General features: G+C 47.2%; 2 protein-coding genes across 2 annotated transcripts in view; one reads left to right on the top strand and one right to left on the bottom strand.

The window, feature by feature from the left end:
• The first annotated feature begins 6,987 nt into the window (after nt 1–6,987).
• On the top strand, nt 6,988–26,483 carry LOC140259877 (urotensin-2 receptor-like). The gene is made up of 2 exons (XM_072351607.1): nt 6,988–8,159; nt 24,477–26,483. Exon 1 carries the CDS (start codon nt 7,017–7,019, stop codon nt 8,106–8,108), a length of 1,092 nt encoding a protein of 363 aa, XP_072207708.1. The 5' UTR covers nt 6,988–7,016; the 3' UTR covers nt 8,109–8,159; nt 24,477–26,483.
• OGFOD3 (2-oxoglutarate and iron dependent oxygenase domain containing 3) overlaps nt 22,472–27,138 on the bottom strand; it is a 30,627-nt gene continuing 25,960 nt past the window's right edge. Inside the window, exon 10 of the mRNA XM_072352288.1 lies at nt 22,472–24,658. Within this exon, the coding sequence (XP_072208389.1) occupies nt 24,527–24,658 (132 nt within the window). The 3' untranslated portion in view covers nt 22,472–24,526. The remainder of the gene's footprint in view (nt 24,659–27,138) is intronic.

Raw genomic sequence — 27,138 nt, 5'->3', positions numbered from 1 at the left:
AAACTGAACATCTGGTGAGATTGCATTTTTTGCTTCCTAATATACAACAATAAATGTTGCTGTTAGAGAAAGGAAATCTGCAGTTCTCTGTTGGGAAATGACATGATCAGAGAAATAAGCGATACCAAACTGAATATTCATCCTTTTTGTTCCTGGTTCTTAGAACAGAGCTGAAGTAACTTGAAAGGACACAAAGGGACCTTCCAGAAAACCAACACTGCAATGCTAGAATAATTCCTGGCACTCTCTTACCTTACTGATGAAGCCTCAGGTGAGCTTCAGACTTAAATCACTCCATAGCTGTAGCATAGCCTGAACTCAGACAGATGCCTGAGGAAAACATGTTGAACTCGGTGTTATGACTTGGCACTGATAATGATTTAGATCAATTGGTTTCTGAATGAAATCGTCCATTTAAGATACTGCTATCTCCACAAAATTAAAGGCAAAGATCTTGAAGATCAGTGCACCCATTTCCTAAGGGTGAGGGTTAACAAAGAAAGGAGGGAAGGAGTGTGGGGGAAGTGAACCCCAGCTGTCCTGATGAGGCAATACGCAAACATAAAATAAGTAAGTAAAACAGGGATGCAGGAGAGAATAAAGGAGCAAAGGAGCCCAGGGTTAAGAAACTTCTATAGGAGACAGAGTGTGCAACTGCCTGCTTCCATCCCAGGCGGCAGCAGCAGCAGCTTTGCATGTTTCTCAAATCAGAAGCATCAAATGCTGCCGACTTTCAGCACCTTCCACAGAGCTTCTGAGTTCTGCAGATGAAGCGATGCTCTGCGCCCCAGCAGAGCCACACAGCCCCAAAGTTCACAGAGACAACTGGTTTTGGGCTGTGTATCTGAAAGATTAGACCCTACACCTCATAGGGTAAAGCTTAATGAATGTGCGCCTTATCAGCTGGCTGGAACAGCTGGAAGCAGTAACGTGCCACAGTGTAAAAAAGCAGTAAAATGCATCCTAATGACTGTCACTGAGCCAGCAGTTGCTGTGCAATGTGAATAAGAAACACTCTGAATCCTTTCGAAATAACTGGTGTTATGTGTTTAAGCAGGACTGGAATTGCATATTAAGACACACCTGGTTTGTTCTTCAGAAGCAAGATGTATTTACTGTGCCCGTGATAGCTGCATAGATTCAAACCTCTTTTTTTCTTTTTAAATGATTAATTGGGTATTTAATTAGTATGCGTTAACATATGAGTTATATACATCCTAATTGTGAATGCAAATATGATTCTAATAATTACATAACTAGTTATGCTTCCAAGAGCCTAATACATAATGCAGTGCAGACAGCTTCCCTTGCCGGGGAAAAATAGCACAGAATACATGGAGCATAACTTTGAAGAAATGCTTAAATGCCATGTTCAGAATGGAACTGGGTCTACTACAAGAGTTCTGGGGCTCCTGAGTGTCCAGGCCCAATGGAACACCTCCATCAGCTGTTTGCTGTTCTGATGGTGCCCCATCCCTGCAGACAGCCAAGGTCAGGGGATGGGCTGTGAGCACTGAAGGAGCTGTGGGTGTCCCTGCTCAGCACAGGGGGTACAAGATGGCCTTTAGGGGTCCCTTCCAACTCCAACCATCCTGTGGTTGTACAGTTCTGTCTGGAATATAAGTGAGGCTCTTTTGCAGCAGTGAGACCTCCTCTGCTGCTGATAGGTAAAGCTGCCTCCATCCTTGTTGTGCTCTAAGCACTGAGGAAGGCAGAGAAACCCCAGCCCAACTTCTGGACTTCAGCAAAAAACACACCCCTTAATTGGTGCCTGTGAAGCAAAACTGTCAGGACAATTCTCAGCTGCCATGCTGCCTCTTATCCCTCCTTTCCAAGAGTCCCACACCTCATATTCACTTGCTTTTGGACCAGCTGTTGCAAACTTTAAGGTATTTCTATTTCTACCTATATCTGGTGATATGGGAACTCTGCCCAGAGCTGTGAGTGCCTCATGGCCAGGCTGGATGGGGCCCTGGGCAGTCTGAGCTGATGGGGGCACCCAGGGGTTAGAAGTGGATGATCTTTCAGGTTCCTTCCAACCCAACCATTCTATGATCCTACAAGAAGTGGATCACTCTACTTTGTTATGGCTGCACAAATGCAACTGACTCTAAATAAGGACTTACTGCTGGAGACGTGCTCTTCACATCAAACCCACCATGCGGGGAAGCATCAGCAAAGCTCTCTGTTCTACCAACCCCCCCTTTACCAACCCTAGGTACATTTTATATTGAAAAGATGCATTAATATTGCATGCTTTGAGGGTAAATATGCATGAATTATCACTGACGGTGAAGGCAAAGGCATTAATTCCCATCAGGAAGTCAGGAACAGTTTTATGGCTCTGGAGCTTTGCGAGGCCACAGACGTGCCCACTTCACCACGAGCAGCTCAGATGGCACAGCAGGTTTGGATGTTCTCTTTGCCATATGTCACATACTTCAGAGCTTTTGTGCAAACTGCCAGGAGATGAGAAAAACACAGCATTACTGGGGGAAAATCAAATATGCCATTTTCTAGACAAACTGTAGGGGCCTGAGCTCTGGGCTGCCTTTGGTAATAAAAGTCTTAGTGTTTCTACATAAATGTGCTGTCCTGGTCCCAGGCTGATCAGTGAAGAATAACAAGCCTACCTGGCTGTCTGCAGCCTGCAGGGAAAGAGCTGCGCTCCGAGCGGCTGCCTCTTAAGTCTTGGAGTTCTTAAAACTGATTTTCTGGCAGTATGCAATCTGCAGTGAAATCAAAAACTGGGTTCAACCCTATTCCAAGGAATAAATGAACAGATCGCTGCAGTTCCTTTATTTATCCTTGCTCCTCTCTCCTTGCATCCATTCACACCCTGCACGGCCAGCACAGCACTCATGGGTGAGCCCCAGGGGAGCCCCCAGCTCGGAGTGACCCAGCACAGGGTGAGGGTTCTGCTCTGCTGGGTTAAGGCTTTTTAAATCCACTGGAAGGCAGATGTAAAGGAAGACGAAGTCTGATCCAAAGGCAGTGGGAAACCCGGGACAAAGAGGACTTCACTGCGCTCACTAAGCCCATGTGAACACCCACCCAGCTGCAGTTTGCACTGGCTGAAATCCCCCTTCAGCAGGGATGTCTGACAGTAATAAGTTCTGACACACACCCTCAGATCACTGCACCAGTTAGAATGAAAGCACAACAAATGATTTCCAGCTTCTCTAGAGGCACCGCAGCCTGGAGGCAGATGTCAGCATATGGAAAAGTCCTGGCAGCGAGAGGAGTCACTGCTCTGCTCTGCACTGTGCACCTGCACAAAGTCTGCAGGAGGGAGATAACGAGGGGAGATGTGGCTGAATGCAGGCACCCATCAGCCCCACCCCCACAGCTGCACCAGCAGTGCAGTTACTGCAGGAGTCATGCACAGCCTGCAGAGCATCCTTGCTGTCATGTCAGAATCACACAGAATCACAGAATCATCACCAAGGTTGGAAAAGACCTACAAGATCATCCAACCATCCACCAATCATCAATAGTTCTCTATGGTCATAGAATGGCTTTGGTTGGAGGGGACCTTACAGATCATCCAGTTCTGACCCTCCGCTGCAGGCTGGGTGCCACTCATAGGTCAGGCTGCCCAGTGCCCATCCTGGCCTTGAATGCCTCCAGAATCACTGTTCCACTCCAGCATCCCCAGGGCTGGATCCAGCTCTGCTCTCAGGCTCTGCTCAGAGCAGGAGTTGTGGGTTCATGTTTGGTTTGAGGCTTTTTTAATCGCTGGATTCCTCCAAAGGCCATAGAAACAAAGGAACATGAGCTCCCACTGCCTTGAGTGAGCTCCCACCCACACTTCAAGTGTGAGCCTTGACTGGCAATGACTTGGGGCAGTTAACAGGTATTTTTGCCATTGTACAATGATTTCTTCTCAAGTGTTCTAACATAAGAAGATCCTCAAGGCTGAGCTGGAGCCCTGACTGCTCTGTCACGGGAAAAGCATGCAATCTGCACTCCTCCTCTACTGCAAAAATTGAGGACAAAGCCTTTGATCTCCCCTTTTTGTGTGGCAAACCACGTTCTTTGTCAGGGATACTTTTCAGGACCGGAGATCTCAGGCTTATTGCAGCGCTCTGCTGAAGCCTTGAGGGCTGTGGAAGAGCAGGAGGTGATGGTAGATGCTGCAGATTTAAATGTAAGAGGATGTTTGACCGCAGGAGACAGATGTCAACACAAGCATTAATGATGAGCTTTGAGAAGAAGGGCGTGCCGTCTGGTTTTGCTTATGGCTTTGCAAATCAGGAGTGAATCCACCCAGATCAGTGGTTTTACTCACAGTCTGTGGCTTTAAACAATTCTTTGCACCCGAGTGAATCAAAGAAACTGTTTCAGTGACAGATGAATACCTGTGCACATTGTGGCAGAGAGCAAACATTGCTCCAAGGAGCCTCAATCACCAAACTGCAGAGATTATCTATCAGCATGTTTGTAACTTGAGAAAAGGCTGCTTGGCACATGCTATTCATTTAAGCAATGCAGCCAGATCAGTCTCTGGGTGTCCCATGGGACGTTATGCTGCAGTTGCTTTCGCTGCCTCTTTGTCATCCACTTCCATCACAGCTTAACATTCCACTTCCAGGTGCTAAGCCAACAGATGATAGCGCCGAGCCGCTATGTTTGGGATTAAGAAATGAATGTATAGATCCCATCTGGCAGCACGTGTTTGGGATCTGAGAAACTTCACCCCTGGGCTCCTCCAGAGCTGGCTCAGCCTCTGCTGTTCTCAAGTGGATGCTGTATGAGGACCTCTGTGATTTGGCAGGTGCTGGCAGGGAGCTTTGGCTCCCAAGCACTCTCACTGCTCTCCTGCCCAGCAGGCCCTTACGAAGCCCATCACAGCTGTGCAGCCATCAGTGCACAGTATTGGTGGTCTGTGGGTCATTGGACTAGATGGTCTAAGAGGTCTTTTCCAAGCAGAATGATTCTATGATTCTATGACCAGAGCCTCCCTGCCACCTCCAGGACCTCACCTTCCAACCCCATACATACGCTGACCTCACAAACCAGCAACCAGCTGTTCTCTTGATGAAGAAGGCATTGGTCACAAATGGTCCCACGCTGCTCTTATCTACTTCCTAATAAGCAGATTACTAGAAAATTCTAAAATTAGGCACCGAGCACCTGGAAAGAAAAAAAAATCCTATTAAGAACAGAGAATAACTCACAAAGCAGAGCTGGATTTGAAGGTAGCTGGGTACGGTTTGGCACATTAGCACAAATGCCACCAAAGGGGAAATGTTGTATGTGAACCACATTATTCATCACCTTCATATCGATACCTTTTAGAGCATTACAGGAAAGAAACACCTCATGGGGATTAATAGATTTTGAGATTCATAAAAGACACGTTGCTTCTCGATTCCTTGGCTTTGTGTGCATTATGTCCCTCAGGTCCTATCCTGATATTAATGCCACACTGAGCTCCGTATTTCCATCCAATTAAAACACACCTTCCTGAAAGGCGTTTGCAGCCCCTACTGAAATATCTGGAGAAACGGAAAATTCGCTGCTCCTCCTGTCACCCACACCACTGAAAAATGCACATAGGGGGGTGCAAGGCCAAATGGGAACCTCCAGCATCCAGCTCCGTGCTGTGCCCCCTTCTACTCTCTGCTTACAGCCCTGCTTGTCTCTGCCATCTCCTGGGCTTGCACTCCAGGCAGCCGTGGCAGGCGACCATTTCTCCTCCCTTTGCCCCCCGTCCCAGCTGTTAAATGAGGACAGAAGAAAACAGCACAGAAAACAGCTTTGAAACAAAGAGGAGACAGGGCTGCAAAAGCTGTGCACAGCCCAGAGATATTGGCGTGTGCCAAACCCGGATCTCACTCGGAGGCCATGCAGTCCATGGATGCAGGCAGGCCCTGGCCTCGCTGCAGCACCGCCGCATTCCCAGCTGCTGGTCCAGCTGTGCCCAGGAATGCAGCGGCCGCGGTGCTGGCATGGGATGGAGCCCTGATTTCGGGTGGGAAAAACATTCTCCATCTCATGCCTGTGTTTAAACTTGGCCTGTGTGCCCAACGATCCTGAGAGCGCCGATCTCTGCCTAAGATTCGATTGAGAATCCACTCCCTCAGCATTCAAACCTGCTATTTGGTTGAACGTGGTTTTAATAGACACGTGCAGTCATGAGCAGCACCGGGCAGCAGGGCAGAGTTACACGTGTTAGTTAACTTACAGCAAATTACATCCGAGTAGCCGAGACAGCATCCTATATAGCTATATAGTCCTACATAGTCCTCCTCCTGTGCTGAGTCCTGCCACCAGCACTGTGCAGATTCCCAGTGGACCGATCCCAAACCCACACTGAGAAGGGATTAAAGCAGGCAAATGAGCACAGAGCAGCCTGGATGCAGGCATAAAGGGCAGTTAATTCCTATTGGAAATCAATGGGAGCTCTCCTGTACCTCGGAAATGTGTCAGTCAGTTAACGATAGCCGGCCTCGATCTCTGCTTTCTCTAAGGCAGTAACGTGAGGCTCTCTCTGATTTTGCATTTTTCCCACCTAACTGCTCAGAAAAGTTCTCTCCGTGAACCACCGCCTCGCAGCGCCAGGTGGACGAGCTGCCACCAAAACGCGAACTTCCATCTCCGTGCCGTAGCGCCGCGCTCCAACCGCGTTAACTACTTCGGAGAAACAGAGAGAGGCTGTTCCGGCCCCGGCTCCGCTTCCATCTCGCCGCGCACGGCTGCACGGATCCCAACGTGCCGGAGCGCGGGGCTCCCCCAGCTGCGCTCTCCGAGCGAAGCGACGAACGCCGCCGCTCCGGGAGGGACGGGCAGAGCGCAGCGCCGCGGAAACTTTGCGGGGCCGCTCCCGCCGTTGGCTCCCACCACCCGACCCCGGGCGGCTCCGTGGGCTCCCGGCGGGGCGGCTCCGTGCCCGGCGGCTCCGTGGCCCTTCCCCGGGGGCAGCCCCGGCCCCGCCCGCATCCCGCGGGGGGCGGAGCGGCCGCTGCCGCCGCCGGAGCCGCCGCGAGGCTGTGGGGCCGCCGCCGCCGCCTATGGAGCCCAACGGGACGGCGGCGGCGGGGGACAACGGGACGGCGGGCGGTGGCGGCCCCCCCGAGGGCGGCCCTCTGCTCATCCCGTCGGACTTCGGGACGGTGCTGTCGGTGATGTACGTGGCCGGGGTGGCGGGCAACGTGTACACGCTGGTGGTGATGTGCCACTCGGCGCGCTGCGCCGCCCCCATGTACAGCTCCATCGTCAGCCTGGCCCTGGCCGACCTGCTCTACCTCTCCACCATCCCCTTCATCGTCTGCACCTACCTGGCCCAGGACTGGTACTTTGGAGACCTGGGGTGCCGCATCCTGCTCAGCCTGGACCTGCTCACCATGCACGCCAGCATCTTCACCCTCACCTTGATGTGCACCGAGCGCTACCTGGCTGTCACGCGGCCCCTGGACACCCTGAAGCGCTCACGCGGATACAGGAAGGTGACGGCGGGCGCCGTCTGGTCGGTGTCGCTGCTCCTCACGCTGCCCATGATGCTGATGGTCACCCTGACCGAGGGGAGCAAGGCGGAGGGCAAGGTGAAGAGGATGTGCGCGCCCACCTGGAGCATGGACGCCTACCGGACCTACCTGACGGTGCTGTTCAGTACCAGCATCATGGCCCCGGGCATCATCATCGGCTTCCTCTACACGCGCCTGGCCAGGACCTACCTGGAGTCCCAGAGGAACCCGCCCCACAAGGAGAAGAGCAAGAGGTCCCCGCGGCAGAAGGTCCTCATCATGATATTCAGCATCGTGCTGGTCTTCTGGGCCTGCTTCCTGCCTTTTTGGATCTGGCAGCTGGTGCGACTCTACAGCAGCCCGTTGCAGCTCACCACCCAAACCCAAAAGTGCATTAACTACCTGGTGACCTGCCTGACCTACAGCAACAGCTGCATCAACCCTTTCCTCTACACCCTGCTCACCAAAAACTACCGGGAGTACCTGCGCAACAGGCACCGCAACTTCTACCGCTTCACCTCCTCCTTTCGCAAGAGGGGCTCCAACCTGCAGTGCTCCTGGGGACGCTCCATGTCCTCCAGCAACCAATACGACTACAGCTCGGAGGCGCTGGGCATGGCGACGCTGAAGGACAAGTGAGGAAGAGGAGGCTCTCTGCAGACACCAGGACCAGAAGAGCGTCTGGCTGAGGTAGGGCTTTGGGCCCCCTTTGCCCTACAGGGTCCTCAGACCTCCCATCTGGTGGTCACTCTGTGTAAGCAGTTCTGTGTGCTCGAATACCATGAGATGTGTTATAATTGTTTTTCTGGCTTGGGGCTGTTGGGGGAGTCCTGCCAGCAGCTGGTGTGGGTGAATCCCTCTGCTTTGGGTGCAGAGGGTGAGGTGGATACTTTGCTCAGGTCTTCAGAAAACTCCTTTCAGGCTGTGTTCTGAGCGGTTCCTCCTGTGTGATTCCCTTGTTGTCCTCAGGCTACAGCTGGGTCAGATCCACAAAGGTCTGAAATTGCCCTGGGATCACTTCATTTAGCTGCTAGCCCTGGGTTTGCCCTATATATCCCCGTTATCTGTTCAAAGTGTGCCGAAGGAGACCCTTAAGCCCCTTTTTCTATTTCCTGTCACATTACGGTGCACTACAGCTCAGGATTAAAGCCTCCCTTTTGAAATTCACTGCAGCAGCGCTGCAAACTCTAAGCGTTCAGATACCACGAGGTAAGCTGTCAGAAACCACAGGATTATCTACAAAGGCTTGTAATATTTCAGGTGTTCTACCCAAGACCATTTTAATTTCCCACCATTTGGGGGGGAGTTTGTTGCTTTTTTCCCAGTCGGTCCCTTTCTCTGCAGACAACAGTTTGGAAAGTCTGAGAATTTCCTTTGGAAGGGAAAAAAGAAACGGTTGTAATGTCAACATTCAAAGACCCGAGGCTCCAAAATAATGACTGAGACGTGTATCCTGAGACTCACAGAAGGAACCCACTGATTCATGACATTTCATCACAAGCCTTTTGCCTCCGTATATTTTGTTCACTCTCTTCCCACGTTGCGTTTAGTGCAAAACTTCCTCCCCAGGTGTTAGAAATTCCTGTAAGCTGTAACACCTCTGTTCATAACATAAAGTATTGACCTCCACCAGGTGCCCCCTCCAGCCCAGAGGGATGCATTTACCAGGGGAGAAAAATAATCCCCCCAGGGCACATATAGGATGAATGAAGACCAGGGAAACAAATTCCTGTGCCAGCTGTCAGGCATTCTTCATGTAGGTGCAGGTTTTGGGGTGCTTTTGGGGAGGGGGAATAAGTAACTGACCATAGCATTGCCATATATTACTTCTAACCACAGGACTTGGTTTGAAATACTGGGACCCACTTTGCTGCCCTCCAAGCTGGGTGGTAGAAATGAACTTGATGGTGCCAACTCCATTATGAACAAGGGGCACTGGAGCACAGTTCTGGCTGGGAACTGGTAGGGCAGAACAGCCTTCACCACTTGAAAAGAACAACTCTTCAGGAACTAATTCATTTCTAATTATTATTCATTCTGAAGCTATTGTTCCTTTCTCTTTCCTTCCTATTTCTGAGGCTGGAAGTCACTGCCCTGTAAGAACAACAGAGATAAGCCCTGGTCCAGAGGGAGGTGTCCCTGCCTGTAGCAGGGGGTTGGAACTAGATGATCTTAAAGGTCCCTTCCAACCCAAACCATTCCATGATACTATGATTGTAAGCCTTAGCAGAAAGGTGGTGTGAGAAGGTTGGAGCATATTTGTCATCCCCAAGGTGTGCTGTGCCATGCCGTGATGCCCTCGGAGCATCAGAAAAACCCTCCACAGTGCTGCTGGGTTTGGTTTCCAGTGCTTGGCCCAAGGAGAAGATCCTTGAAAGGCCACCATTCCCCCACAGCATGACAAGGCTGCCATAGGATGGTTGCTTACTCCATAGGAATAGTGTGTATGTCACACAAAGGAATGTGATGGAAGCTGTAATGGAAGATGGGAGAGCTGTAGAGGTATCAAGAGGAGCATTAGGGAGTGCACTTCCTGCCTAAGAAAAATCACATGCAAAACCATCTAGTGCCAACGAGACTAAAACCATCGTTATCAGCAAGAAAGGGAAACTGGAAAGGAGTTGTTCGTGGGAACAGAAATAAGAGCACATTAAGTATACAGTCCTAACACACTGTGGGGTGACTTTGGGTGGCCATGCCCTCGCTGTCCCCAGCAGGATCATGCTGCAGCCTCAACGCAGTCAGCATCAAGGGGCTGATGGGGAACATCCAGATGGAAGCTGAAATGTTGTGTGTTTGTCACTCATCACATTACCCACCCAGAGCTGCTCTTCTCTGCCATTGGGCTCTGGTGAACCCGCATGCTTTTACTGTGAGAAAAGAACCAGTAAACTGTCTGGCACCATAAAGCGTGTCATTTGGGCAGGGGAGAGCCTATTTAACAAGACAAACTGGCCAGCAATCAGAGGGCACTGCTGTGCATGATGAATGCCAGCCTGTTAGCAGCACAGTGTGCAACACTGCATCCTCCCAGGTGCAAAGCCAGGCGCAGAGCGTTGGGAACGCGGCGGCTCTTGGGGAATCTCTCGTACTCCCAGGAACCAGAGTGCAGTTTAAGAGACGGGCTGTATAAACAGCATCTCTCTTACTGTCTCGCTGGAGCAGCTACAGTGCCAAAAGGCAGCAGCTCTGACTGCTTAATAAATATCCTGCAAGGGTGGGTGTTTGAACCTGAGTTCTGTCTGTAAATGGGGAAGGCTGGACGATTCTCTGTGTGCTTGCACCGGGAGACTGTCATCCTATTGTCTAACAGCAAACGCAAATCAGCTTAGTGGATAACTCTGGAGCAGGATTCCTGCCTCGTGTCCATGGCACAAAGTGCTGTCCGGGGCTGACACATCTTTTAGGATTCCCATGCAGGGCAGCTTTGCTCACACAGAACATCTGGGAAGAGCTTAGGACTCTGGGTTCTCACTGCAAAACTCCAGACATTATTATAAAGGAAGGAAAACAGCTTCATTATGAGACACCTTCTGCAGCATCCCTTGGCTTTCAGGTTCTTATGTCTCGCTCTGTCCCCTCTCCCCAAAAAAGCAGCAGACGATGAAAGAAAAACGCTCATCTCGAGTGCTCGCTCCTTCCTTTAATCTAAGGGAGAGCACCGACTGCAGTGACAGCAATTTCTCTGCTCCCACTTGAAAAGAGAAAAGGCTGTGCTTCGTGAGACAAGTGAGAACGCTCATTCTCCCCATGCAGAACACATTTGGGTCTCACTGACTTTCTGCAGACTTCACCTTGAATCACACATTTTTCATCGCACTCCTCAGCGCCTTTTAACAGCGTGTTTATGGTAAATGCTTAAAAACCCCACGTTGCCATTTAGTCCTGAATGCAAGCAAATCATTAACGTTTTAAGTCTTAGTTTAGCAGTCATTTTTAGTGCCTATTGTGTGTCTGAATACCAGGAAATCCCACGAAATAGGGGTGATTATATGGGCACTTTGTACCTTGCAGAGCTGGGTGCATTAATTGAGGAGACCGGGCAGGGTGACACATTTGCTGTGCCCAAAATGAATGCACCATCTGTGCCCCGTCAGCACGGTCAGAATAGAAAGTGCACGAACCTCCAGTGGGAGCAGATGAGGGAAATCCTGAAGTCAGCCCCACTATCGGCCGTTGTACTTCGGAGTCCCTCTGGTGGCAGCAGCACTCTTCCAGCCTGAGGTTCTGAGGAAGAAAATGAGCTTTTTATTTTAGGGTTTTCAACCTGACTACATGAGAGCTTTTAAGTTCTTAATATATAACGTTACTGCAGCATCTTCTGGACAAAAAGAGTCTGTTAGCACAGAAGCCCAAGTGCTTACTTTGCTCTCCTGCATTTCTTCCTTTGCAAACCCATCACTTCACACAGCCTTGCTGGCAGCACACATGGAAACACCCAGGGTTGGTGACTGACTGCAGCCCAGCCTGGCCAGGTGTCTTATTGCCATATTATATGCTTGCTACTGTCAGATTTATTCTGGGGAATTCTGAGTTAATTGCTACGGCTTGTAAGAAATGATAGAACCATTGGAGTTGGAAGGGACTCTTCTCCAAAGGAGTGGTTGGGTGCTGGAATGGCCTGCCAAGGGATGTGGTGGAGTCACCATCCCTGGAGGAGTTCAAGAAACATGTAGATGGTGTAGTGAAGGATGTGGTTTAGTGGTGGTGGGTGGTTGGACTGGATGAACTTGGAGGTGAGTCTATGATTCTGTGACCCTTAGAAGTCATCTAGCCCAACTCCTCTGCAACAAACAAGGACAGCGCAGCTACTGCTTTGTCTTCAAAAACATAGCAGCAACTTCTCATGAGAAACAGGAATTCTGAAGAATTCTTCTGGCATTGAGGCTCTGAGTTTGTGATCCTCCTTAGAACTCACAGGCCATTTAATTTTTAGTGTAAATGAAGTATTTTTGTATACACTAGGAATGCTTCTCCAGCAAGGAGCGAGGTGAAGTGTTTGCTGACTTTCTTTGGTATTGGGAAAGAGCCTACCCAGCTGCTCCATCAAGTTACCTGGAGGAAAAGTAACAAGTAAGGGTACACAACACCAACCCACCCAGCAGTGTCAGCCGCACTTGGCACAGCTCAAACCAAAATGGAGCTGATGGGGAAGAAGTGAGAGCTGCTGAGTTCATTTCGGCCACGTCTCACTACGGTGCCGTCAGCCTTTCCTTGTGCACGCCCATTAGGATCTTGAATTCAGCTCCCGAATTCTTAACTAAAAACAAATATGAATTCATCCAAACAAAGCAAGGCAGATTCCTGAATCTAAATGTGGTGTGTCCATAAACACCAAGTTCTGGAGACAGTTAGTGCTTCACATACGTGCTCCTGCAAACCTCATCAGACACTTCCATCAAACTCATAACACTTCTAAGCCATTTAGTTTCTTGGCTTCATATCTGGGAACAATAGGGGCAGCTCATGCAAGACGGCACCCCAGGAGGAGACACTGCATTAGAAAACCCTACAGATATGTTGAGTCTCTATTTTTTCCTTCATAAGAGGTTGTTTTCCTTCGCTTAACACTGTAGAAGGGAATATCTCAGGCTCCAGTTGTGATGCTGTTCTTCTGACCTCCACCACCATGTTTTGAAAGCAGCTTTAGTGTCAGGGCTCAGGAGCAGCAGCAGCAGCACAAGGCAGTGGTTATCTGATCTCTCTCAATGTACAGTTATCTTCCTTCCCCATCACTAGCAACAGGACTCTCATGGTGAAGCCATTCATCCCGAAGCTGCTGATAAGTATCCCAAGCAGGCTTAGAACAAGATAGCTAATAAAGCCCACATGTACAAGGGCTGTGATGCTGTACACCTATCTGGGCAGCACTTGACATCTGAGCTGGGGGAGATTATCAGCCATGGGAGGAGGTGGGAAGCCCCGGCTGCTCTTTCACGACCCCAGGGACTCACTGTGTGACCTCGCAGAAGCCCCCCATTGCTGTCTATAAACCAGCAATGCGGTTTCCGTGCTCTGCACAAGTGTTATTAAGACACCAGTAACACGTGTGAAATGCTTTGAGATCCTCAGATGATCGGCATTATGCACAGCAGTAAAGTGCTCTCCTTTTAGGGACAGCTTGGGATTCCAGTTGGCTATTAGTGGTCGAAGGGAGGGAATGTTTGTGAACCAGAAGAACTCCTCATCCATTTTTAGATTAATGGCAGGCAGGCAGTGAAGATTATCGCTCAGCCCGCAGCCATGGCAGCTGCGCTTGGCTGGCGTCACAGAGAGCACGGCTGGAATGATGCTCCTGATAAAAGCATCATTATTTCATTGCACCGTTGCACCACAGCCCTTCCATTGGTGAGAGCCAAGAGCAGGAGGTATGGCGGGCTGCAAACTCTCTGCTCTTCACCTGCTGGCAGTCTCTTTCTCCCCATGGATTGGGGAGCAGTGGGCTGGTGAAGGTGAGGGAATCATTCCCTGTCATTGTTCTTGGCATCTCTTTGGAATGATCAAATCAAGGAACCTCCGCCTGCAGTAGGCAAAGCATGAGTAATTGCCCACAGAGCAAACAGCAGCAGAGTAGCTTTGCTTTGCTGCTTTAGTTTGTTTGTTTTAGTACAGACACAAGTTTGTTGTGGCACACGTCCCCCCGATTTCCAAGTGCCGCCTCTGTCTTCACAGCATCTTCTCTTAGAGAGGATGAGAAAGTGATGGGGAGAGCCCTGCAGCTCCGGGTTAAGTGGGGGCACAGCAGGAACAGCACCCACTCTTCTCCCTCTCTCCATCCAAGTGACTCTTCTCTCTACCAGGCATTGGGGGCCCTCAGAATTCACTGTCTATTGTTATTTAGAGAGGGGGTACAGCGACAAGTCTTGGGTTTAATCCAGTAAAAGGCAGGAGAAAAGAAAAAAGCTTTAAACTTGAGAAAACTTCTCATGTCCCCCCAATATCACTGCCATGCACACAGCCCCAGCGTGGGGCCCAGCACGGGCAGAGGGCTCTGCTGCCTGCACAAGGCGAAGGTGAAACTTTACTGTGCTACAGCAGATTGCTCATTAACCCAAATGGGATCACACAGAAACTGCCTGAGGCTGGCAGGAGGCTCAGGAAGGCAGTGCTGCCGCAGCCACATGCTGCAAGAAGGTGCATGGAAACAGGGAGGGCACCAGCTTAGACCTCAGAAAAGAAACAGCATCAAAGCAGCATCTTAACAGGCATTCCATCTTCTCTCACATTCTGCAGTAGACGTTGATCTTAGGGAGCTGTGAGGTGTGTGTTTTAGGCTCTGAATGTGGATAATTACTGACTTCAGCCCTGGACCTGCACCTTAACAGCATTCCCCTCATTCTGCGCAGGCTGAACCTCCTGCCCACACTGAGAGCAGCAATTACAGAAGGATCATGGATTCAGTTTGTTTGTTCAGTAGGCTTGTTTTGCTTTCAGCGCGTTGCTGCCTTTGGTGCTTGTTTTAATCTTCCATTCTTATTTGGTTTCTGTTGTGCTCCATCCTTGCTTTGCCTCATGCTGCAGTCCTTCCTTCCCCACTTTGCTCCAGAGGGAAAGTGCCCCCAGACCCCAAAACAAGCAGGGAGAGGTGTGAGGCCCTGGGAAGTGTCATAGCTCCCACATCTGTTGCTTGGGGAGAAGGCAGAAGTCTCTATTGATTTCTACAGCATAACCAGAAAGTAAGTGGGCACTGTGTGTCTGCTCCCAGCAAATCCTGCAGCTCCAGCCAAGGAGTCTGCATCCCACAGCTCCAGTCTGCATAGCTGGGGGCAAAATAGGACATTTCCTTGGCTGCTGCTCCAGCTTAAGCCTCCTCTTTGCCCTGCTTTGCCAGAGCATCCTTGAAGAGGCATCGCTACAAATTTGATCCACACCGATTGATTGTGTGGTGGTTCCTAAGTCTTGGACTGCACACTTGAGGACTCAGCACAGAGTTGGGATGGAGACAGCAGTTTTTTCCTCCCACTGCCTCCAAAACGAGGTGGTTTGTTCCTGTTTTCAGCTGTTTGACTCACACCTCACGGGCTTCATTTCCTGGCACGTTCACAGCTGGTGCTGAGAAAGCTGCAGTTGGCAAGGGCACGGTCTGCTATGGATTGTAATTACTTGCTGAGCTCATTATAATTGTTCAGTTATTGAATAATTTGGAAAGCCAAGCAGGGGGAATATTTGGTTAATTAAGAGCTCGTTCAATCGCTGCTGATTTTAATCTTTCCAAAACAGCCCTCACCTTACCTGAGTTTGAAAAGCTTCGCTTACCAGCATTGCTGGTGGGAAGCAGCAGCTCTGCTCTCTCTGCCTTCCACTGATGGCGCCTCCTCATCTATTACCCAGAGAGTCTTTCTGGAGCAAGGATAAACTTCCAGGGCCTCCAGACATGGCGGTGCACAAAGCTGAAAGAAATTATAACTCCTTTACAGCTTATTGTTGTGGTTTTACTGTTGCATGAAGAACATTGGGTGTCTGTGTGAGAGCTCGGGCAGGCTCGTAACTGATTGCATTTGAAGACTATTTGGGAGAGTTTTGAGGAAAGGACCTAAGGAAGTGATAGCACCGGAATCGAGATGAGTGCAGCTTCATTTAGAACTAGTAGTTAATGCTGCAGACATTCAGAAAGGAAGGAGAAGAAAAGCAAAGCCTCGCAACCCTTGCTGACCACAGGCAGGCTTATCTGCCCTTGGCACTTCCAAAACCTCTACAATTTATGGGTTCCTCCAATCCAGGCACAAAATGAAGTGTACTGAACCTCATCCTTCACAATGTGCCCCGGAACAAAGTAAACTTATTCTAACACGTACTCCCTAAAAAGAAAACACTCAGACCTTGTATCTCTGGAGGCCTATCAGTCTTTCACAAAGGCACTCACGAACTGCTCCTCTTTCCCTTTTAGACTAAATGCTGCAAACAGGAAAATAATTTCACCTGCTTTTTCAGAGCAGACTCTGCAAGGTGAATTCTGCAAAGCAGAAGAGCTGTCAAAGCAGGTTGATTTTAAAGCCTGACAGCCGTGACAGCCTCCTCACAGCAGAGCGCAGCCACGTCACTGCTGCAGTTACCCGTGGTTACAAAACTGTTGAATGAAATTGAATCCAAACCTGTTGAGGAATGTAACTCCCAAACAGGCAGAACAAGTGATCTGGAATGATAACAAATCAAGCAATTAATGGATTTGTCCATTCGGAGTCCAAGCTGCCAAGGGGACAGGGAAGCTCCTGGTGGGATTTAGCTGACTTTATATGTTGCTTTTTTGAGAAGAGGGTCAGCCGTAAAGCAGCTCTATGAGAGCTCTGTGATTTCAAGGAGAGGAGCTTTAGGGGGTGTTCTTTCCTTGCCCCAAAGGAAACAGCAGGACACAGAGCAGCTACAGAGCTCTATTAGCAGAGGACGGCTGGAGAAACACTGATCTGAACTCTCAGTACTTCATGAATTGTCTCTCAGAACCTGTTTTGGTCTGTCCACATGAAGGGATTCCCACCTGCTGGAGCCTCATTATGCCGCAGGTGTGACATTGGTCCCCACGAAGCATCACTGGGATGTTCCAGTCAGCTCTGCTTCCTGCAATTAGCATTTCAGCAGCAGGAGGTTTCACCTTTATACCACTCTGGACAGTGACACAGTGAGCAGGGCTTTGCTGTCAGGCCTCCCCTCCAGTCTCATCATCCTCACTCTTTTCTTTCAACACCCTTTCATTCTCCCATTCCCTTCCATAGAGTCCTTTCTGCTGCCACCACCTCCCAGCCCTGGTAGATGTGACCTCCCCATCGCAGATACTGACTGCATTGAGAACTTGGCAGCCAGAGCACAGCACCCAGGCCCTGACCCTCACGCTGGGGTGGTCTCCACTACCCACCCCATGAAGGGCTGGGGGCCAACAAGGCATTTCTTGGCTTTTTGTGTGGGAGTGCACGCAGTCAGAATTCTTCCAAGCATTACGTTTTACTGCCTCTCCCCAACGTAAACTGGGTGAATTGATGGAGTCACGGCCTTGAGGATAAACACCAGCCCTGCTGTTTAGAGTAACTGTCTCCAGGAGGAGAGGCGGGTGGCTGAGCCCAGCAGCTGGGAGGTGCCTGCACCCAGTGGTACCCACAGGCCACAGCACTGGGGCCAACAGGAGCAGAGGAGAGAGGCAGCCAAGGCAACCATGGTACCAGAACAGCAGCATTGCTGGTATTCAGCAGAAGAAGAGGATTAGAAACCTTCACCTGAGTCATTTGTAAAAGTTTATACCCGGGGCTGGTTTAAGTCTGTGCCCAAATCCAGAGACTGGCTTTGCTTGCAACATGTCAGTGCTACAAAACGCTGCTTTAAGGAGTTCTCCAATTTCAGGTTATTTTCAGTATTTTAGCTGTCTAGCAGTGGTAAAGCTCATGTGGCTAGGAACCATTCTTGACTATTACACCTAAACAGAACTCAGGTAACATTTATGGCCAGGCCAGTATTTTGAAGGAGACTCCAATTACTTACGACCACTGAGTCAAACATTCCTTCCACATCTGTGTTCTTCCCAATCATAGAATCATTAATGTTGGAAAGACCACTAAGATCATCCAAGTCCAACCACTGACCACCCCTCCATGCCCACGAGCCACGTCCCTCAGTGCCACATCTCCATGGTTCTTGAGCACCCCCAGGGACGATGAGCGCACACCTCCCCAAGGCAGCTACTTTAGACATGGATTTCACTTGGCATTCTGGTACAGTCACTTACATGCTCAAGGAAGAAAGCTGTCTCAGATGCACACATGGTGTCCTCAGCTTTCAGGGCCTTGAATGCAACTGGAAAACACTTGTCTCCTAAATGATAGGTCTTGTGCATCTGTAGATTTCTGCCTGCATCCAGCAAGTAAACCAGAGAGCTCAAATCTCATCCATTTGGTGTGGATGGGAGCAGGCTGATGGCCAGACTGTGTTCTGCCCTGCTGTCCATCCATCCCACGCGTTCATCCCCAGCTGGAAGAAAACTTCAGGTTCAATAACAGCTGCTGAGTAGGGGAGAGACAGCCAATGACATTTACTTTTTCTATTAAGTTAATTGATCTCTTTATCATTCATTCAATCTCATTCATTAATACGAAAGCTTTAAAGCTCAAAGCTCTTCTGTTTTTCCAGTTCCGTGAAATGATTTAATTAGAGATATTCCTGCTGCTTTGCCACATTTGTAGCATTCATGTACAAGCCCTTGTTTATAAGTATACAGTCCCATTATGTTTCCCACTCCAGGGGAGTCAGCGTGCAGCACAGCTGCTGTCAGCACCTTCACTTCTGCCATCCTCCCCATCACCCGAAGGCAGAAAAATTACTTCTGAGATGCTCAAGTCTAAGCTACCTCCCTGCAGGATTTAGCAAGGGGAAGGTTTTGATTACTGCCCTTCTGTGCATGCTTCATGGCCAAAGTATTTTGTTCAAGGAGAATGATCAGGAAGAGGACAAATTTTAATGGCCTGCCCAAAAGCCGAGATACAAACCTGAGCTACAGAGTGGAAACGTGTTTAACTTCTACTGGAAGCGATAGGTTTTGCAGCATGTTGGCCTCCATTTAACCTTCTATTTAACTTCTCCCTCTGCCTGACTTGCTGTATTTATTTCTCACCCTAGTGAACAACAGGCAAAGTTTACATTGATCCTGATCCTCCCCATGGAAAGGAATTCCTCCTTAATTATTTTCTATCACCCTCCAAAACGATGACAAAACACATTTATGGTTCACAACTGCAATTGTGAAATAGAAAGAATGCAAGATCATTTTCTCATTCATTGTCTGTTGAGAAGTGCAAGGACTGAATGAGGTAAGACTTCCCTGGTTTCACAGCACCTGTCAAAGTTGGGAATCATCTGCTGGAATGCGGCCTTCTCTTTGTATGTGGGTGTTCAGTGAGTCACATTTAAAGCCCTAAATGCAAAGAGGATTCCCAGAACACATCTCCTCCTCTTTGGTAATGACATATAACAGAAATAAAAACGTTCTCCTGCCGGTGGGGATGGAAGAAACTACCATTCAGAGCCAAGTGATGCAAAATAACTCCATGAGGACCCACTGCTTTTTATGGCCCTGCCAGATTTAATGCTCTGTCTACCAAAGTAATACACCAGGAAGGTCAATGACAAAGCGTAAATCCACCACACCTTATCCTGGCAGTGAAAAGCAGTCTCAAAGGAAGCACTGGGATTCTTTCCTTCTCCAAGATGCTGTGATTTCAGGCACCACCAGTGGTTCTGCTGCCTGAAGGCACAGCAGTTAGTGACGTATCTGACCCCACAGCTCAGAAATTCAACTAGTCCAGGTTGCCAGGAAAGCCTCAGAATTTTCCAGCAGTAAAGCCAGATATTTTGAGGGGTTTGCTTTGCTTGGGTGCATTTGAAGGTTACAGAAATGAAAGAGCTGGTGCTTAAAGGCTGCTTTTGTGATTTTGCACTTAGCACCCAAGCATTCCTAGTGATCCTGCAGCCTGGTCTACACATGCAGTGGCATCTCTACCAGCAGGGATCCCCTAACAAGATTCATCCCGTAATACAAAACAGCCACTGATGATAAACAGCAAAAAAGGGTTGGTTTTTTTTGTGTCTATTTGAGAATTCAGTACTTTCTATCCACAAGTTTTCCCCAAAACAAGCTCATTCAACAGCACGGATCCCTACCTTGTCATTCTTTCAGCTGTGTAAGAAAACAGGTGAGATGGAAACAAACACCTCACTGAAATAACAGGCATCCTTTTAAGCCGGGACAGTGCTGTAGGAGAAGAAAAATAAGGGAGTATTAAGTTAAAGAACAATAGCAGAAAGAAAAGCAGAAGTTGAACACTTGACAGTTTTACCACAACCAAAAATTCTTCTTCAAGCTGAATACAGCACGGGTTAAAAAGGATGCAGGAAAATGGCTCAGAAAAATAAGCCACATGTGGGGGTCTGTCCACTGAAACACACTGGGTGCCTGAAGCATTGCTATTTTAAATGTGCTAGCATGACAGAGCTACAGTCAGCAATACTGGGCTTTCGTACAGGCTAGAATGCAGAGTGAGCTTAAGTATGCTAGGCCAGAAGTGAGATGAAATAAGAGATTTGAGAGGAGATGATGGAACAGAATCAAAGAAAGATGCACAGTTTGGAAATAGGAGTTATTTTCCCTCCTGTAAAGCTTTAGTACAAGCCACCCATGCTGGTACAGATGATAAGTGTGCCTACACAGACACTTCAGGGATAAATAGGCTGTTGTTAAAGGAGAGCTGACTGGTAGGTTTCAGCAAACAAGCTGTAAAATCAGCTTTCAGCCTTTTAAGAAGGTTTACAAAAGTGAAGATAAGGCAAACACAACTCCACACTTCTGTGCTCTTTTTACAAGGAGCAATAGCCACTCACCAGGGAATTACCAGCACTTCACAGAGGTTCTCTGTGCTGGATTTCCTGAAAGTCTGCCTTTTGAATGAGGCTGGTGATCAATGTGTGCCAGAGCCATCTGCGGTTCATGAAGGAAATCACTCTGCTGCTATTCTTGGAATCTTCGGTTGGGTTTCCTCACAATAGACTCAAGCAGGAGAGACCAGAGCTGAGATTTTCTTTCTTTGCTTAGGGGCAGAGGAGTGGGGTTGCGTTTCCTCCTGCTTCTATTGGAAATGAAGAAAGAAACCCAGGATTTCTTGACAGCGTGGTCTTTCTGTAAAGAGAGTGTTCCAACAAGCTTTTCTGGACTTGAAATTCATTCAGATGGAGCTTGTAACGTTTCAGGGGAACAACACATCTCCAAGATGGGTCTCAGTTATTTACAGGGTGTTAAAGAAAACACAATGATTCCACAGCTGCTTCCACACCTGAAAATTTTACGTGAGAAAAATCCCAAGAGGTCCAACTCAGTGCTCAGCAACCCAGTTGTACAGGATTAAAAGAAAGAATAAAATGAAGAGCATGGTATAGTGCTGAAAGCTGGGTGTGTGTCAGAGACCAAATCTGATCATGTACCTGTTAGTTTAACAAGACATCCTGATATTCTCCAGCATCTTTCAATAGAGAAACCATTTTCAAAGTATCATTGGATCAGCCCTCCAGAAGTGTTACCCGATGTCTTAGTAGGGATTCAAAGCCTGTTTTGGTCACCTGATGCCTTTTCTATTTCACCCTGGCCTTTATTTCACACAAACAGGCTTTATCTTTCTTTTAGGATGCTTAAATTAACATTCCTAAGTACCTTCAACTATTATGCTTTAAGGGACAAGGCTCAAATTCTGCCCCAGTTCCCACTGGCCACATACCAACCCTTCTTTATGTTACTTGAACCATGAGAGCTCTATACAGAAGGTTTTACACCGCTGGGAAACATCAAGCCAGATGCTGGGTGTTCGATTAAGAGCACTTGTCTGCAGCAGCTTGGCATCAGATTTATGCGAGTTGACTACAACAAATCCTGTCCTCAATCTGCATTCTGAGCAAAGGAACACCGTGTTTCCCAGCAGTGAGAGACGGGCTGAACCTGAAAGAGGACAGATGGATGTTATCAACAGCAATTACAGGATTTCGGATTCAAAATGATCTGTCAAGAAACGGGGAAGAGATACCCTTAATAAAAAGTTATTAGGGGACTAAAATTAAGTCAAGCTTATTTCTAACCATCGCTAAATTCTGCAGGTTCCAATCTGCCTTAGGAACATCAGCCTTCCTGCTGTTACTATTTCCCTGCTGGAGGATACAATTAGAATCTTTTAGATTGTGCTCTATTCCCTCATTTGTCACTTAATTTCTATACAGATCTCGATATTGCTTTCAGTAGTCCGGATACTGAAGCTTCAAATACAAAATTAACGGTTGGACTGGATGATCTTTAGGTCTTTTCCAACCTTGGTGATTCCATGAAAATCTTGATTAGTGCTGGAACACGCAGCATATTGAATTGTTGTGCTTCTTTCAAAACACAAACTCTGTTACCAGGTGCAAGCACACACATTTCTCACAAATGGCATTTGACAGGTTTGGTCATCGCATTGAACACGTTACTGAAGCTTAAAAACCCCAGAAGACACAAATACCAATTGGATTTTATTTCTGAACGCCAGTCAGTTCACATTACGGGAGGAGCACACCGTGTTTGGAAGACATTACAATGTACAGGATCTTCAGAAGATTAAAATCTGAGAGCTGAGATTTCCCCCATGGCCTGACACGTTCCTGTTAAGCAGTGTTTTATAGAGGGCAGCTCCAACTGTGCCACTTCCATTTAGTGCAACTCAAAGCCTGTATGACAGAAAAGTAATAAAAAAAAATGGTAGGGCCCTCAGTTTTTATTCCTCAACCCAGAGAATCGAACCCAAATCCACAGAGGCCCATTGGTATTTACGTTTCTTTGATAGCAGTGGTAAAAGCTCTGTGTTTAAATCATAAGGTGGTGATGGAAATCAAGTTTTAAGCCAGTAGAACTGTTGCTGGTGATCTTGGTCTGCCTTTGCAAGTTGAGTGGGATGCAACTTGCTTTGAATTCACAGCCTTGGAGACAAGGAATCAGATAAAGAATCCAAATCATGACATTATTTCCCTGCCACTGAAACAAAACTCCTTGGAGACTAGGAAGGACTAGGAAGCCCCTCTCAGGTCTCAGAAGAAAAAACACATTTACTTCAGAATTTGAGGAAAACAAACTTTCTTCCTGCAATTTCCTTAACGTGCTGGCCCACAAAAGCCTTTTGCTGCAATTGTTTCTCTTTCCATCTGTGCTGCAGTGCAATCATCCCTTTCTCTTTGCAGAGAACAATTCATCGTTCTAATAATGTCGTACCCTAATGATACAAGCTGATAGAAATATTCGTGCTAAACCAAAATAGAGAAATCTCCCCCCAAAAAAGTTATTGGTAAACCTTCTGAAACAGATAAAACATTGTTCTCAGACAAGATAAACACAGCACCTCACTACACAGGATGTGTAAGCAGTGTCAACACTAACAGAAGTCAAGAGCTCTCTTAAAATGGGTCTTAGGATTAAATTTAGGCCCAATAAATAGATGTTTCAAATTGTTTTACAAGTGAGTTCCAGCTTGAGAGCATTTCAGTTTAAGATGTAAATGGACACCAACTTCCCCCAGAGCCCACATACCACGCACAGCTGCTCCGTGTGGTTTTGTTACCCAGCTGTCCAAGCAGCCAGTCAGGGTTTACAGGATCAAGTCTATAGAGACCAGCACATGCAAAACCACCACAGAGCAAACTTTCTTCTCACCTGTGCTGCTCTCAAATCCTACAGTCATAGCTGGGAATTCAGACAGCTGAACCATCAGATGAATACAGGCTGCCTGACTACCACTGCCCAGCTTTCCTTTTAATCCTTGATGTACACAGTTCAGTGGTCACACTCCTTCAAACCCAGCATGTTCTTTCTGACCAGGAAATTAATCATCTTCATTAAGGTGGCACTGACAAAGTGAGGTGCATTGGGAATGCTGCATTCTGGTCAGAGGAGTCCGCTGTGGTGCCGTTCCCTATTGCACCACTGCATTTGTAATCCAAAAGCAATGAGCTTTCTGGCTAACTAAAAGGCTGTATTGCTGACATCCTATTAACTGGTCCCTGTTTGTAGCAGAAAATAGTCTAAAATAATTTAATTATTAAAAGTTCAAGTAAAGCCCAGTAGTCAAACCACAGGTGTAGAGCATGTGCTAAGGAGAACACATTGCTATCAAGAGGAGATAGTCCCAAAAGAATAGCACTCCTCTTGCTGAATTAACTTTGGTCAAACTTCCTAAATCTCATTAGTAATGGAAGCGACTGCAGGATTTAACAGCAGCGTGGGGTGTCAAATCAAGATATGGTCCAAATGTAGTTCATAATATTTACACTGAAGAATCAAAATAAATAAGTAGAAAAATAAAGAACCGACCACAGGATTCCACATAAAGACAAACCTTTTACAGAATATACCACATCTAAGATGGTCCTTAAGGCACTGTTTGCAGCACGTACTGAAGATAAATTATTACATCTGGGAGATTCTAATTGAATGAGAGTCTGTAAGAGTTATCTCCATTTCTCTTGCAGGGCTTCTCTTGTTCCATCTGACCTCATGTTCCACCCCTGGAGGAATTACATCAAGACTGGATCTCCAATGCCATGGTCTGGGTTGCAAGTGAAGGAGATGGTGATGGCATAGCGAGTGCCCCAGTGAACCTTTTCCACCCGATGTAGATTCTCTGATCCAGAGGTGAAAAAGGAGACCCGGCCTGTAAAGACAAAGTATTTAATCAGCAACATAGAGTTTTGCCACAGCAATCAGCTCTACACGGTTCTGCTGTTGTTGTCTCAGCCCAGCTGTTCCCTAGCTACCTGAGAGCCCATCAGTCATCACACAGACAAACTGCTGTGAGCTTCTGCTGCACTCTGACAGCTTTATGGACTGTTTACCATGTATGCTAATCCTTTGTGCTGCAAAGCTGGAGACGTAATTCCGCCACATCTCATAGTTTATAAAAGGCAGGAGGAAGCCAAGAACATACGAATCCAGGTTTTAGTTGCCTCAATTAAAAAGAAAAGGAAAGAAAAAAGCATCTCTGGTGACAATCAGCGAAGCGCGTGGATTTCTCCCTGCTTCCCTTCTAATCTGGGCTCTAATTTTAGACCAAAGAAGGAGGAAGTTCTACAGAGGTGGTAAAAAACCTTCAGTGAACAAGCTCAGCAGGTTTACAAGTAGCCATGGCAGCTTATTAGCATTGTACCAAGTATTTGCTATAGCTTTTTGTACACAGTCATATTGCTCACTCTTGAGCCAAGATTACGTATTACTCCATATACAAATTAATTGTCCTTAGAAGGAATCACTCCATCAATACATAGGCTTGGAAGTTGTTTTACAGATGCAAATACTTAACCCTGTGCTTCATCCTGTCTAAGCTTTGACCATCACACTGCCCTGCCCCGGGGCTCTCCAGGCCTTAGGTTGCTTTCAGGGTGGAATCCAGTGGCTTTGATAATTCCAGCAAGCACCCCACTGAAGGACACATCAGGACCCTCACCCTGCACTTCCATGCTATTTAAGTCTTTTGAGAACATAACAGTTTGATGTTGAACAAGTAACTGAGAACTGAAGCTACTCTGTAGGACTGCCCAAATTTCCATAAAAGACAGTGATTCCAGTATGCATTGCTGTTTTATCCCAACAGCACACATTTTTCCTTCTCATCTACTTTTTCCACTGTTCAGGTTAGACTAAACTTTGTTAAAAGCTCATCTAGGAGAACTCACACTGGCAATATGACTCTGCCTGGGATCATTCACCACCAGGCCAACCAAAACACTTCAATGCCTAATTGAAATCTGCACAATTACAAGACAAACTATTCCAACACTGGTGCAATCTACACTGCAGAAAACGGGCACCAGCTACATAACTGATGTTCTTTGCTAACTAAAGATGCAAAGTTATTTTCCTCTTCAGCAGCACACATGAGAAGTCTGAACAAAACCAGACTGGCCTCATGGAGCTTGAGCTGCCTCTGTGTCCCTGCACATTCAGCTGCAGTTTGTATTTATTCTCTCATAGGAAGCAGTCTTAGCTGCCAAGCAGAGCTACGAATTCATATCACACTCTTCTCTGCCTCTGGCTGAACATCAATAATGGGTAAAGATATATTTATATGTAAAAAATGAATTCGTTTGTACACACAGCCCATACACACCTTGGTGTCCTGCTCTTCTGGATGGAAGACTCTAAACAAAAGCAACACTCTCCTATCCGGCAAGTGTTACAATGAACAGAATGACTCGAGGTTTTAATACAAAGTCTGTTTAACTTGAAAATGGGGGGTGTTTTTTTGCTTTTTAAAATCTAATTTCAATACCATTCAACTACATCATGATTCTTCCCTCACCTGCTCACCCAAAGCTTTGCCTTACACTGACTCTCAAGCTTTTTTTGATTGATCTCCTATTAGAAACAGTAGTGATTCAGAATTAGACAAGTTTCAGTGTATTGTTTAAACCAGTTAAAATGGATTCTTTAGCTACACAGGACATGTTTTAATTTTCTTCTTTAATAAATATACGTCTTCAGATATACTGTATTTTATAGTTTCTTGTGCATCTGGTCTCATATCTGCCCGTTAGGCTCTCCCATGCCACCAAATAAGTTTACTGCCTGTTTCTGAAGATACTTCTTCCTCAGTTGGGAAGAATTTCTTTTAAAGTCATTTCCATTACAACATCTTGATATGAAATCATGGTCTCTCCGCTGTACCCCAATCTTCATAGTATAACTGTTTGAAGTGGGAGGAGGGGGCGGAAGAATATCAATTCTCATCACAACTGATACAACTTTTAAGGGATAAATAGTAGCATCATTATCCAGGACACTTGGGGAGAGATGCAAGATAAAATCATCCTCTTCCTTAATGGTACACCTATAGTGATTGGCCTTTCAAACACACTGAGACTTCATGATCTTGTTTCAATACACAGCATCTGGAAAACACTTGAATCACTACAAGAAAGCAAGCAGGTGAAAACTAAGCAAGCTGCCTAAAAACATTTTGTCCTAGACACAGGCTGCCCAAAAACTGTGTCCTAGACACAGGCTGCCCTTGTTTCAAGCAATTTTTGATCAGTTTTGAGTTCAGGATTTTAAATCCCAAATTTTATATCTTTAAAAAAAAAAAAAAAAAAAAAAAAAAAAGCATTACACGGTTACAAGTCACGTGGCTGTGCTGGG

This window comes from Excalfactoria chinensis, chromosome 17 (genome assembly GCF_039878825.1).
Source record: "Excalfactoria chinensis isolate bCotChi1 chromosome 17, bCotChi1.hap2, whole genome shotgun sequence".
NCBI classification, from domain to species: domain Eukaryota; kingdom Metazoa; phylum Chordata; class Aves; order Galliformes; family Phasianidae; genus Excalfactoria; species Excalfactoria chinensis.
Note: the sequence above shows the minus strand (reverse complement) of the source record. Positions and strands in the feature narration are given on the sequence as shown.

Coding starts and splice junctions, on each gene's coding strand:
- LOC140259877 (XM_072351607.1), top strand. CDS start 7,017: ATGGAGCCCAACGGGACGGCGGCGGCGGGGGACAACGGGACGGCGGGC.